General features: G+C 48.4%; 1 protein-coding gene across 3 annotated transcripts in view; it reads left to right on the top strand.

Annotated features, from left to right (window-relative positions):
• The first annotated feature begins 1380 nt into the window (after positions 1-1380).
• Positions 1381-14520, top strand: part of TBX20 (T-box transcription factor 20) — a 48012-nt gene continuing 34872 nt past the window's right edge. For all 3 annotated transcript variants that reach the window (XM_070424776.1, XM_070424777.1, XM_070424775.1), the window contains exons 1-5: positions 1381-1633; positions 5059-5314; positions 6281-6445; positions 10187-10295; positions 11997-12155. In XM_070424776.1, the coding sequence (XP_070280877.1) occupies positions 1507-1633; positions 5059-5314; positions 6281-6445; positions 10187-10295; positions 11997-12155 (816 nt within the window). In that variant the 5' untranslated portion in view covers positions 1381-1506. The remainder of the gene's footprint in view (positions 1634-5058; positions 5315-6280; positions 6446-10186; positions 10296-11996; positions 12156-14520) is intronic.

The following is a 14520-nucleotide window of genomic DNA, read 5'->3' as shown; positions in this document are numbered from 1 at the left end:
GGGATGTTTTCCTTTTTCCCGTTAAGACCCACCAAGAGGCTCTTACTCGCCAGACTGGCTGAAAAGGAGCGCAAATATTTACATGTGCAGCCTGGGTGTTGTCAGCCTGAGTTTACCCGGCTCCACTCCGAGGGGAGCGGATTACCCTGCGAATTCGGAGAATTTGAGTTATTTAAGCTGAGCAAGGCCGACACGACGACCCCTCCCCCCCCCCCCCCCCCCCCCCCGGCCCCAGGCCATGGGAAGTCCGGTCGCCGCCGAGTCTGCGGGGGCAGAGGTCCCGCGTCAGCCGCTCCCGCGCGCTGTGAGCCCGCGCTCTCCCGCCGCGCCTCCCGGGTCCCCGCAGGGGCCGCGCCCCGTACAGCCTTCGCCCCGCCTTCCCAGAGGTCGGAGCCCCGTCTTCCCGAGTCCCTCGCCCGAACGGGAACCCCGGGGGAGAGGCACCCCGCTGTGCAGCACAAACCCTGGCGGCTCCCAGCACCCTCTCAGCGCACCTTCGCCGGGCTGCGCCCCGCAGCCCCACTGCCAAGCAGCCAGTTATTGGAGACCAACCAGTCCCGGGACCCAGCCCTGGGGGGACCGGGAGAAGGGGTCTGGCCCGTGGGCACCAGCTCTCCGCGCCGCTCTCCTCTTTCCTTAGCGTTTCCAGACGCTCTTTGGGAACTTCGAGCGGCGGTGAGACAGATCCTTGGCCCCGGGGCGCAGCGAGAGCTCCCTGGTCGCCCTCCGGTCTAGGTTCACGCGCGGCGCCCCTCCCGGGATCTCGGATCTTAGGTCGCGAAAAAAGGCCCCCTCGCGACAGCGCGCACCTCCCTCTCGCCCCCCGACCAGCTGGGTGGTGGCACCCCTGGTCCCCAAAGGGTGCCAGGTTGGCGGCGGGTGCGGCGCCCCGGGCGCGCCCTCCCCGCTCGTCGGCCCCGCCCCGCCCCCGGCGGCGGCAGCAGGAAGCGGTGACGTGGGGCGGCGCTGACTGGCTGCCGGTCACCGGGGTCGGCGCCGCCAGCAGATTAAGGCTCGGGGCTGCGGGCACCGCGCGCAGTGTCCTCGGGGCTGCGCCGCGCGGCGATCCGGCTCCCTGCTGTCGCGCCCTGTCTCGGGCTCCTGCCGCTGGGCCCCCGCCGGCTGTCCCCGCGGGGGACAGGGAGGAAGCCGCGGAGGGGGTGCTGCGGCCCCTGGGTTTTGCGCAGCGGGGGCGCGTCCCCCGCTCCCGGAGGCGCAGTCTGTGGTCCCGCCGCGCGCCGGTGCCTGCGCGCCGGGAGGAGCCCGCGGTCCCTCTCCGTCCTCTCCGGCGGGTTCGAAGGCTCGGGGGCTCCAGCCCTTCGCGGCGGGGGAGTGGGGAGGCCGGTGGGCGCTCTCGGGGGGTTGGGACGGACTCACCTGGAGTCCCCGGCGGCGCTGCGATTGCACTCGGAAACTTGGCGCCGCGTTTCGGTCTTTGTCTCCCCGGTGGAGCTGGACGGCACTTCGGCCAGCCCCGTCCCCGGGCAGGACCGCGTCCTGGGGGCCATGGAGTTCACGGCGTCGCCCAAGCCCCAGCTCTCCTCCCGGGCCAACGCCTTCTCCATCGCGGCGCTCATGTCCAGCGGCGGCTCCAAGGAGAAGGAGGCCACGGAAAACACCATCAAACCCCTGGGTAAGTCGGCTGCCTCGCCGCCCGCCGTGGGCAGAGGCGGGGAGCTGCGCGTCCGTCCGCCCCGCTGTCCCGGGCTGCGGGGGGGCCCCGGAGGGTGACCCTCAGGCCACAGGCCCTAAATCGGGGGTGAGAGGTTTTTTCCTTTAAGGCCCACGTTTTCTTTGGGAGCTTCCGAGTCTGAAACAAGCGGGTTCGCATCTCGTTCAGGCGGTAGGCGCTTTCCCTCTTCGCCTGGAATCCCAGGAGGAGTGGGTGTGGGTGGATAACTGTTGGGATAACGACACTGAAGGATATATTATAATAAAAGTCATTTTCAAAGACACTTAACACCTGCTTGTGCAGTTGAATCCAAGGAGACTGCGCTCGACTTCACAAGAAACTAGTTTAATTTTGTTTTCCTCCCGACTGGGTAGGCTTAGTTCTTAAACAGGGTTAGTTCTTAAAACCACAGTCAGGGGCTGGAGGGGAAGCCAGTTCCCCCTGCCTGAGCCATTTTCTTCACAGAAGTTCTAGACTTATCAATAAGACATCATTTTATAAGTGCAGGCATTTCAGTAGAGGTTGGCAAAAACATCAGCCAGTCACCATTTCCCAAATTCCTCAACTTTTAGCTATACTGTTTATCCAGCAACCTTTACCATTTATAGAAGACTCTGGGCCGGGAGGACAGGGAGGAAAGGGATTATGTTCCCCTGAGCACAAGTGAATTATGTGGGGAAGAAACTGCCAGAGGTGTGGTTCACTGTCCCTTTACAAATGAGAAAGAAGTCTTCTCAGTGTCACCTCTTGGGGCCCCAGGAAATAATTATTTCATATCCCGACCAGCTGGGAGCCCTAAAACTGTGAAAAACATCCAATAGCAAACGGGATAATATTTTTCTTTTAACCCTCCCAATTTTTTCCTCCCTCCCCCCCTCCATTTTTCCCAACAATTTAACATCTCACATCCAAAACAACAACAATAATATGAAAGATGAAGCCCTAGAGATGAAACACAAGGGGCCTGGACAGAAGAAAAGAGAGAATTAAAACCCCTGTAGCCACTCAGAACTAAGGAAGAAGAAACCGGAAGGGCTCCAGAAAACATAACGTCAAAAAGTCTCTCCTCCGAGGCTCTCGCTTTTCCCTGGCTTTTCCCACCCACCCTCCCATCTAAACCTAAACCTGCCAAAGGAATGGAAACAACCAATCAAACAAACCCAGGCCGCGCAGGAAAAAAAAAATCAACCACCAATTCTAAAGTTTGGTTGTGGGACTTGCTAACGGTACCCACTCCTGTTTGGGGGCTCCCGGATTCTTCCTCGCTGCCCCTATCACCGTTTGGTAGCCAGCAGGAAAAGACCATTTCAGGTTAAAATTCCTCCCAGAAGGACAGGCAGCAGCCTGGGAAACAAGCCGGCTTCAGCGCCACTGTCCTCTCAGCATTGCCTCCTTGTCTATTTATTTTCCTGAGGAAAAGCACCGATCTACATTCTAAACGCTGCCCAGCTCACAGAGCCACCACCCCCTCCCTCACCACACACCCCGTCCATGGCTAAGCAGCCTCCTGGAGGAACCAGAAGTCATTCGGGTCCCTTTTAGGGGTCAGTTCCACAGAGCACAATTAGTGACTGTGTAAGCCATGGACTCCAGGCAAGAGCAAGACGGAAGGTTCTGTTGAGAGGGAATACGGTATGAAACCCTACTGAGCTGTTGAAGCCAGGGTGGAGGCCAAAAGTGTCTCCCAACTGCCCATTGAAACACTTTAAGTCTATTTAGAAGCATAGCCTCGGACTTTTCCTTTAAAAAAGCTTTTTTTTTGAGATATAATTGACGTCTGACATTGTGCGAAAGCATTTCCCTGTGGTTTTCTTCTTCTTCCGCTTCCTCCACGTCCCAGCCCTGACGCACTGGTTAGTCCGAGGCTGAGGGAGTTTGCGTTTTTCAATGGTCAGAAAATAAGAAAATTCCCAAGGCTCCCTCTTAATTCCCTGTGAAGACATTATGTGAATGAGCCTCTGAAAATATTCTTAGAGGATAAGATTTTCCCCATAGCATGGGTCTCTTGTTTTCCATTTGAAAATATAGGGATAAGATAAATAATTGGATGATTTTTAATTTAAAACGTTCCTAGGAGTTGGATTGTTATTGTAAAAGAAGAAAAGGTAAAAATGCTCTATTTGCTGCCCTAAGTCAAGGAGAAATACAGACAAAACATTTTATAGACGCGTCTACGATGTACGTACCTACATTTAGAACTGGTTTCAGTTCCTTGGGGGCACTTAGAATAGAGTTGTTGGGCGGTCAGTTTCACATAGCAGATTCAAGTAGTTTCTCTTTTTTTAAGGGATGCAAGATAATTGGGATAATTACAAAAGTCCCCCTGTATTCCATCAAAGTGACTGGTGGAGTCCCAGGCCCTTATCAGCTGTGGGGGGAAATGTTTGGTTCCTGGTAGTGGTATTCCCGCCTCCTGGTGGATGGCAAAGCCTCCTTCCTACTTTAATGTGCCTGCTAGCCTGGGTTTCCGGTTGGTTTCCTCAATTCTAACACCTTTTTTTTTGTCCAGAAATGGCCCAGAGCGCACACTCCTGTGATTTAACCAGCGAAATGCTAGCCTTTCGTAAGATCTCAGGCTGGGAGGGACATCGCGCACATGCTCTCATCCAGTGGTTCTCAACCTTCTGGCCCTTTAAATACAGTTCCTCATGTTTTGACCCACCTATAAAATTATTTGCGTTGCTATTTCATAACTGTAATGTTGCTACTGTTATGAATCATAATGTAAATATCTGATATGCAGGATGGTCTTAGGCGACCCCTGTGAAAGGGTCGGTCGACTGCCAAAGGGTTCGAGACCCACAGGTTGAGAACCGCTGCTCTAATCTAACATGCTGAGGCCTATAAATGAGCCAGGCAGAGAAGTGAAATGACTTGATTTTTTATTTTTAACCGCCTCTCCACTCCCACCCACGTTTCCTTCTTCTATGGAGAGGGGCTTTGAGAGGAAGGGGCTCATCTCTTCACTCCCTGGCTCTCCCTGGACAGAAGTCTCTCTCGGTTGTCCAAGGGGCAGCCCTGGCACCAGCTCCCACAGGCTGTGAAGTGTAGGACTTGGGAGGGATGCAAACAGGAGCCCTTGCTTTTTATCCATCGTGGTCACCCCTTTCCGGCCCTCACATGTCTATTCTCCCGTGTGGGCTTGAGTCATGGTGGTAACAGCCATGCCTCTGGAACTCACTCACTCGGTCCAGTAAGCGAGCAGCGGGCACGCCACTCCACGGAACCGCGTGCTTGGTTTATATCAGGTGGGTTCTCAGCAGACTTCCTGGAGTTTCTGAGCTTAACTTTTCCAAGGTCAAATCTGGGTCTCTGTTTCAGTTGTGCGGCTCTCCTTCCTGCATCTTTGCTCACAGCATTAGCTGTCACGGTCCATTCTCTTGCAGAACAATTTGTGGAGAAGTCATCCTGCGCCCAGCCCCTGGGCGAACTCACCAGCCTGGATGCTCACGGGGAGTTTGGCGGCAGCGGAGGCGGCGGCAGCCCCGCGTCCTCCTCGCTGTGCACCGAGCCGCTGATCCCCACCACCCCCATCATCCCCAGCGAGGAAATGGCTAAGATCGCCTGCAGCCTGGAGACCAAGGAGCTCTGGGACAAATTCCACGAGCTGGGCACAGAGATGATCATCACCAAGTCTGGCAGGTAGGGGGCCTTGTCGGGAGGAGCGGGTGGGCGAGTGCTCCCTGGGCGGCTTGGGGGCGTTTCCTGGAGCTGGGTGAATCCCTGCGGGTTCAGAGCGCAGAGAGGAAGTTGCTTCGCTCAGGGAGGGCTTCTTCCCGCAGGCTTACTGTGGAAAGTGCTGCTCAGAGAATCCCCAGGCTTTTGCTTTCTCAAGATCTGGCCGTGGGAAACCCCACCTCGGTCTTGATGAGAAGGGCACACAGGGGCCAGGAATGTCTGCCCCCCCGCAGGCCGGGAGGGTTTGGGGGTGCAGGCTCGGCATCTGGAGGGAGTCCAGGGTGCAGGGAGGCGGCTGAGTGCTGCAAGGGAGGCAGGTAGCTTCCTGTAAATGGACCTCAATCTTCAGAAGCCTCCAGTTCCCACTGAAGGAAAAGTAAAACCTGGGCGGCAGGATGAGGTTTGTAAGGATGGCACTCTGGGGAGGAGGGCGCTGAGGCCCTTGGTGCCTCTGCCAGGCAGGCTCCGGGCGGAGGGAAGCCAGGCTCTGGAGGTCGGTGGCCCTGGGCTCCAGCTCTCAGGACGCTGGGAAATACAGGCAAGGCCCCCCAAGCCCAGGCTGAGAATCCTGCTCCGCTCTCTGGGGCAGGAGCGAGTTTTCTCCCACCCCAGGGAGTTGCAGGGCTGGGTCGCTCTAGAGACCCTGGGTCAGAGCCCAATGGGCTCGCTGAAAAGCTAGGCTTTTCCGTAATCACAGACCTTGGGCGTCCAAAACGAAACGAAACACAACTTTCCCCAGCCATGAGACTCCTGTAAAGTTATCTAGCATGTAGGTCTCCAAATTCACGTCTCTGGCTTTACAGGAAGCAGAAAGGGTTTGGGGGCCTCTGGGAGTTGGGGGGGGGGCGGTCTTACCCTTCCCTTCCCTCTAACTCAGCGGCTCTTCGGGCTGTGCGAGCTCAGGCCCGGTCCTCTCTGTCTCTGTGTCAGGAGGATGTTCCCTACTATCCGCGTGTCGTTTTCCGGCGTGGATCCCGAGGCCAAGTACATAGTCCTGATGGACATCGTGCCCGTGGACAACAAGAGGTACCGCTACGCCTACCACCGCTCCTCCTGGCTGGTGGCTGGCAAGGCGGACCCACCGCTGCCGGCCAGGTTTGTGCCTCCAGACGTTTGCCTGTGAACCCTACTAGCAGAGTGCCTCCTGCCCTGGCGGTTTGAATGTTGAGCAGGTCTGTTTTTAAAGCTCTGAGCTCTGGTAGGATTCCCAGCACAGACACTCTGGGATCGACTATACAAAACACCAGCCAGTCTCTGAGAAAGGCAGCGTTTGTGCCTTTTCCTCTTAATTCATGTCAGAGTTTCCTCAAGTGGCAGTTGGAGTATTCGTTAGAAATCTGGGCCCACTTCATATGCCACTCATCATTTCTAGTAGGAAGTGGCTGTCCTAAAAAAAAAAAAAAAAAAAAAAATATCCAGTTTTTAACCCCTAGAGTGCCGGGGAGCGCCATCGCGCTCCTCCTGTCTTTCGCCACAAGTGCCAGAGCGCTATTAAAGCTTCGGAATGGCGCCCAGTTCTAAGTCTGCTTTTATTAGTGATGATGATATTGCTAAATATGTCAATCTAGTAAAGGTTTCCTTAAGTTTTTGAATATGTAACTTCATTTACTTGCGATTCATAATTTTTTCCCTAAACTGCTGTAAAATCAGCAAAAATGTCTTGGCAATTTTAGCACAGTTCCTAGGATATTGGCTGGCACTCAAAGGGTTAAAAAGTGCATTTTGGAAAAGGGGTTACTTATAGTAAATATTTGTTCACAATACAGTTATATCTGCACGTAAGAAATATCATTCTGGTCAAATGTGGTTGTTTTTGTCCAGAAAGGGTTCAGAGATTTTAAGTTGAAAATTTAAGTGGATGAATGTAATTCAACATCAGGTTAGCTTTTTTTTTTTTTTTTTACATGAAACATTACTCAATTGGGATATTAGGGATCATACATGTTTACTTTTGTGCTTTCATTGGTAATAATGTTTTCCCAGTAGAACCCTGTTTAAAATATCACACAGGTAAACCGTTATTATTGCTGCTTTGCCCAATTGAGCTTTGGGGGGTTGGGCAGGGGGGTCGGACCTCCTGTTCACATACTTGCTTCTGTGAACAATTAACAGCTATAGCGATAGGCTGCGTAGTGATAGTCTTAATACAAAGGATACCAGCTGACTTACACTCATGGTTCTAAAACCAAGGCTCACAGCTTTGAAGTTGTTTTAGGGCTAATGTATAGAATTGACTGAAAGTTCCTATCAGAGCTGAAACTTTATTTCAATGGGAAGATTTGGAACGTTGAAGGTCCAGGTGCTTCTTTGTAAGTGTGTAGTCTGGAGTCTTAGTCAAGGCACAGAACCTACACAGACCATTTCCACACACGGTTCACACGGAACATTAGCTTACTTGGCAGCTGATGCCATTACTGAGCCCACCGTGTGCTGGGCTCCCGGGAGGAGAGACCAGAGGAGCCTCCCAGAGCTTCCCATGCCCACGGAGACCAGGGAGGACAGCCCTAACCCTTCCAGGTCAGCACGTTAAAAACAGATTATGTGACTAAAGACATTTTAAAAATGCTTACTCATTTTTTAAACAGTTTACTATAGATATTAAAATGAACATAATTAGTATTCTCCACTATTTACTACTAAATAGCGGATTCACATTACTTTGAAGCTTTTAAAGGAGAGAGAGATTTTAGCAGATTCCTAACCATTTTTACAAGCATATCTTTTTTTTTTCCCCTTCAAAGTCTTTCCTCTGAGAAGTTAATCACTCTGACTTAGCATACGTTTTCTTCCTATCTGAAGGTAAGGGGAGCTGTGCAGGCCAGCAGGACTTTGAGGACTAGGACATGCTTTGTTTATGTTACTAATCTGCTCTGGTTGAAGGAGGAAAGCATGTACCAATACCCTATCTTAACTGAAGCATGTGTAAGCTATTGCTGGAATTTTAAGTCCCAGGGACCTTGAGAGAAGAGGGGCTTCCTGTATGTTTTTTTTCATTCATCTTAGTTCAGCTTATTTATGTTGAGATCAGATAAAACTATTTAGTGCAGAAATATTCAGTAGGATAGAAGTAGGATGGTATAGAAACATTCGCGGTAATTTAAGCAACTATTCTTTATTATTTAAAAAAAGAAATAGTGCTGTATTTTCTAGCTCCGTAAAGGAAAAGGAGGGGAACTTGGGAGGGCTATCATTTTTGTACCGACGCTGGAAATTCCTTGTGGTTTTGTTCTTGGACCCATTTTACTTGAGACTGAACTTCATCAGTCAGTTGTTCCTAATCAGAAGAAATACTGCTTGACAATATCATTTGACCGTAACAATGGGCAAGGCTTTATCCGAGATCTAAAATAGTGCTCTATTTTTGCGTAGAACGTTTCCTTTTCTTTAGAGTAATTGATGTTTAGGTGTGCTGAGCTTTATTGATATGACTACATTTGGTGAATTGATATTGAAGAGAGAACATTTCAGCAGCTTCTGGGACTTGACATGTTCTGGAGCCGTCTTTTTGGCAGGGAGGCTGGGACGGGGGGCTGCTCAGTAAAACAGCTGCACTGTAAAGGTATAGCCTTGGAGGGTGACACTTGACGGTTGTGTCGTCAAAGAATCCTTCAACTGAAAGGCAGTTTTGAGCACTCCTCCTAAAAAGAGCAATGGAACAAGCAGGCAGGCAAGCAGACACCTAAATGAAGCCTTCCCCGCTCTTGCCCGGGTCCAGGAAGAATCCTTACTTATCGCCCTCAGCCTTTCCTGGGCTTTGCTTCCGGGGGCTTTGTTTCCACATGTGCACCCAGTGCTTCTGTTCTCCATCCCCTTCTATGACCGACCACGACACCGACTTCTTGTTCTTCACGTGAACACCGCAAGGAAAGGTTTTGTGACCTTTTCCCTGGCCTTCGCCCCAAACGTAATGTTTATGTTTAGCTATAGTTACACTATCCTATAGACAATTAATATACAAGTAACCTGTTACCACCAGGAAGGAATCTGTCCTGTTGAATCGAGCCCATCTCCTTCCCCTCCTTGGTTCTGTCATCTCCCCGACTTCAGAAAAGCTTATGTCAAGTGGATACCATGGTTGGGATTTACAAAGAGCTGTGCTCAGTGGGACCTTTAGAGGTAGAACAAATGCTCTACATTTAACTGTGAAAGATTGCACGTAGCAGCTGATCAATAGATGATAAAGGCCTGATAAATACTTTTTTTTTTTTTTTTTTGCTTAGGCTGTTTACAAATGAATACACTGAATAATTTGAAGCATTCCCAGCTTGTTTTCATTCTCATCACTTAACAATGTTATGTCGTGTGGACTGTTAAAAATTCCCAGGTCCCTGTATTAAAGTTACTCTGCCTTGTATTTATAAAGAATATAAACCTTAAATTCAGTCACCTTCAATTTTAAATGATTGCAGTCTCTAGAATTCTTTTTTAAATTCTTTGTTTTCATTGATTTTTAGCAATGCTCATCCTGGGAACTTATTATACAATTAGTATAGCCTACTCTTTCTTTTGAAAATACCTATACCATTAGATCTCATATTTTACAGAAGTAGCCCAGGAACAGATAGATAGGAAAAACCCCACCTTTAAAAATGGCTTGCTCAACAGATGATAGAAAATTTATTAAGTGTTACCCCTTTTAGAGCATTGTACATGAAGAAACACATTTAGAGGTTTTAGAGTATTGCTATATTATTAAATCTGACATTATACGGGGTAAATAAAATTCACCATTTATACAGGGGTTTTGTGTTCCTTTAGAATCAGAATATTTTATAACCCACAGAGAGCAGGATTTTTAAAAAAATGCCTCAATGGAATCTCTCATAATTTTCTCAGGCTGTATGTCCACCCAGACTCCCCTTTTACTGGTGAGCAGCTACTCAAACAGATGGTGTCCTTTGAAAAGGTGAAGCTCACCAACAATGAACTGGATCAACATGGCCATGTAAGTAGGACACCTGGGACTGTGTGTTTTCCCCAGGACAGGAAGGGAAAGGGATGGAGAAGTCACACGAAACTTCCTCCCTCTAATCTCCACCTCGCCCTTTGCCCCTCCCACCCTCTCGCTGTGAATCCTCCCAGCGGTTCTCAACCTGTGGGTCTCGACCATCGGAAAACACATATAGCATATCAGATATTTACATTACGATTCATAACAGTAGCAAAATTACAGTTATGAAGTAGCAACGAAAATAATTTTATGGTTGGGGGTCACCACAACATGAGGAACTGTATTAAAGGGTTGCGGCATTAGGAAGGTTGAGAACCACTGCTCTAAGAGAACCTCCAAGTATTCATCTTGTTGGGAGGCCATTGTTATGCAAGGGGGCGGGGCCTTCAGCACCATGGATTTCCCAAGACTTTAGCAACTGCTTTCTGCCTTTGCCCATTAAACAAAGAGAACATGCATGTCGCAGGCTACTACAGCCCCCTCTTGGGTTATACATCTCAGTTCTGTCAGTGGTATGTCAGATAATGCAGCATAAAAGAGATGGGGCTGAGACCCCCCCCCCACTTGGGGGTTGCCCAAAGGGTGTTCCATTGAGCGCGCTCACGTGAGATGCAGTAGAACCACAGGGTTTATGTCCAGATAAGTTTGAAACCTGTTCACCTGCTTCCAACCTCTGACAGCACCACCAGCAGAGTTATGAATTAACCCCATTAGTCTGACTGGGTCTCGATAAACAAGGCCCCCCGGGGCAAATGGATGTTGGCAACGCCAGAAGCAATTTATTTGGTTTCAGGTCCAAGCCAACCATTTGAAATGATGTCTAAAGAAGTTTGGGAAAGTGCTTTTTACTCATTCTATATCCCCTATGTAGAGAGTCTTATGAATATTAAAGCACAGAGAAGTCTTGCAATTAAAAACAAAACAGTTTGATGATTTGGGGCCAATAAAGGAATTCATCAAAATGTGGAAAAGGAGCTACTGGAATGCTGAGCTCTTAGCAATAGTTAATAGAACAAACACCACTGACACAGGCCTTCGCACGTCTGATAAGATTTCTTTTTAAGGAACCATCTGTGATGTTACTCTGTGGTCTTAAATAACGAGCACTTCCTATCTGCTGTGTGATTTACAAGGGTTACACCCTCTAATCCCCACCACACCCTATGGGGTTAATACTGGTTTTGTATTTGCGATGAGGTTGAAGAGGGGAGAGATCACTGGCTCCAAGATTAAAGAGCTAGAAAGTGGCAGATTCACTATTTACCCAGTTCTGTCTAATATCACACCCCCGTTGTTAACAATCTGTCCTCCCAGCATATACAACTTCTTACTTTGGAAAATGTAGACATATCTCCTTTGATCTAACCAGACTAACACACACAAAAATATTTTAAAGACTTGATTTAAAAACAAATGTATTCTCTACATGACTTTCCCCCGTTGTTTTTGAAAAGATACTTGAAACGACCTATATTCTCTGAGGTTGGTTTGATAAAATGTGATTTACAAGGATGACTCTGCAGTATCCTGTGAAAATGACTTGCTTTAGGAATGGAACAGGGTAGATCCTACTCTTAACACTGAATTTGAGACTAGACTTGATGGTTCGATGGTTCTTTGCCTGCCTCATTGCAGCCGGGGCTGTTTAGCAATATGAACACCTAACATCCACTGTTCCCCATGTCTTTGTTGTAGATCATTTTGAACTCGATGCATAAGTACCAGCCTCGGGTGCACATCATTAAGAAGAAAGACCACACGGCCTCGCTGCTCAATCTGAAGTCTGAAGAATTCAGGACGTTCATCTTCCCAGAGACAGTTTTTACGGCAGTCACTGCCTACCAGAATCAACTGGTGAGTGCTCCGTTCACAGTTCGTCTCCTGAATAAGATAAGGACTTAGAAGGTTCTTTCATTTTTATGGGGAGAACAAGGATTCCAGTACTTGAAACAGAAGTTCTCTTTGGAGAGCACTATTGAGTATCAGCCAGGGCCTCTTCGTGTGTTGAGTGAGCCACACTCAAGGTTATGAAGGTCCATATTGCACCATCTTTTCTAGAATCTTTGTACTCCTGGTTAGGTTGTTCACTGCCTGCTCTCCGACCCAAACCTGCTCCTATCTGGCTTCTCAAATTTTCTTCTCAAGAAATTACCTGCTTCCTTTTCCTCTTCCTGATAGAGCCTCCTAAGGTACATAACCATACACTCATTGATTGCCCCGTAAAATATAGACGTTCCATTTTTTTCTGTGCTAAATTAGCACACACATTCTAGCCAACTGCCCACACTACTGATACTTTAGACACTTTCTGAGGCTTATTCAGCTTTAATTTACGGTGTGATTATTCTAGTAGAATGATTTTAAATGTCTCTTTAGATAATAAACTGTAGCAGGCAAGCAGTGTGTATTTAATTAACATCAAGATATTTAATTTATAATATTGAGTTATCTATTGTCTACTCTCTGTTGTACCTCACATTTTTTCATCTATATGGGTTAGTTCAATTCAGTAAACATTTATCAAAGTCTTAGTAGGAACTGGGTGCTGTTGGACGCTTCCCCATATATTTTCTTCTCTCGCGGTAAGCATCATCTTGCAGACAGGGTAATAGTGACATTCTGTAATGAGGAAGTCAAGGCTGAGAGAAGATGAGAAAGTCTCCCACACCCGGAGGGACCAGCTGGGATTCCTGTGCTTCAGGAGGAAGAACCCACCTTGTCAGGTTACTTGACAAATTCGGTGGTGTGCACCTCGCTAGGTCTTTGCATCTTGCTTTCATTTGAATAGTTATGGGTCACCAGGTCTATGGCTCTGCTCCTGTCTTGATGTTATATTTTGGGTTCCGAGTGAATGACTGTTAGAGTGGGATGGTCCATCAGAGAAGACAGGGTCTTGGGTCTCTCGGGAAAAGCGACAAGAAGAAGCTGAGCCCCAGCTGGTTTGGCTCAGTGGAAAGAACTTTGGCTTGCGGACTGAACGGTCCAGTTCCAGTCCAGGGCATGTTCCCCGGGTGGCCGGCTTGATGCCCAGTAGGGGGTGTGCAAGAGGCAGCCAATCAATGATTCTCTCTCATCACTGATGTTTCTATCTCTCTCTCCCTCTCCCTTCCTCTCTGAAATCAATAATAATAATAATAATAATAATAAAGACCAAGCTGAAAGCCCAGATAGCCCTACTTAAATAAGGAATTGAGAGCCCAGAGCAAGGATGTGGGCCGATGGCTGAGAGGAGGTGTGACTGTAAGGTGTGAGCACCTGTAATTCCTATCAACTTTGAGGAGGTTTCATGTCACCACTATGGCTGCTGTTTTTCTTACCTGCGACTGGGACTGAGACCTGCCCAGACCATCTTAGGGAAGTCCTGTGAGCATCCAATGACAGACTGTGCATAGTCATGCCTGGAAATCGTAAAGCACTCTATAAGTGAGGCATGTGGTTACTAAGGACTGTCTCTGGAATGTCCAAAGAGGATCTCTCACCATTGGCATTTTAAAATGTTAGTGGCATATTTTTTAATGAGATACATGAATGCACAAATGTTATCATACTAATCATCTTAAAGTGTGAAAGCAAAACTAAAGGAAGTTTCACAGGATAGCATCTTAGATTTGGTTCATAAGTGAAGGAGCTGAGTAAATGTTAGCAGGACCTCTCAAACCAAGGTTCATGAGACTAGGAGGTTATTGTTTACATAATTATAACTGCTAATATTTGGGTACTTACTGTGTGCACGGCACCATTTAAAGTGCATTGTTTTATTTAATCTCCACAGTGATTTTATGTGATGGGAACAACAGTATGTTTGTGTCACCTTCTAGGGATAGCTCCCCCAGGTGACCTTCCCGCACTCCTCTCTATTTGAATCCAGGTGTTGAGTGCAACCGTCAGTGTCCTTATCTCTAAGCTTTAGGTACCTGGTGTCCTCTTGGCTTGTGACTCCGAGGGACCCCGAGACATCCTTTTTAGAGGATTTCACCTCTTTATGATCATTTTTTTTTTTTTCGTTTTCAACAAGTGCTCACTGCTTACCTGCCAGTGTAATGAGATGATAGTGATCTGAAACTGGCGGTCAGAATGGCCACTAGCACTGGCTGCATCTGGCAGAAGCCATGTTTGTTAGAAAATGTCAAATATGTGAAAGTCAAACAAATGGTAAAGTGAACCTCACGTCCTCCACCCAGATTCAAAAATTAACATTTTGTCACTTTGCCGCCTCCTC

This window comes from Myotis yumanensis, unplaced genomic scaffold (genome assembly GCF_028538775.1).
Source record: "Myotis yumanensis isolate MYYU_CA2020_CCGP unplaced genomic scaffold, mMyoYum1.0.hap1 SCAF_9, whole genome shotgun sequence".
Classification (NCBI taxonomy): Eukaryota; Metazoa; Chordata; class Mammalia; order Chiroptera; family Vespertilionidae; genus Myotis; species Myotis yumanensis.
This window is presented reverse-complemented; position numbering and strand designations above follow the sequence as displayed.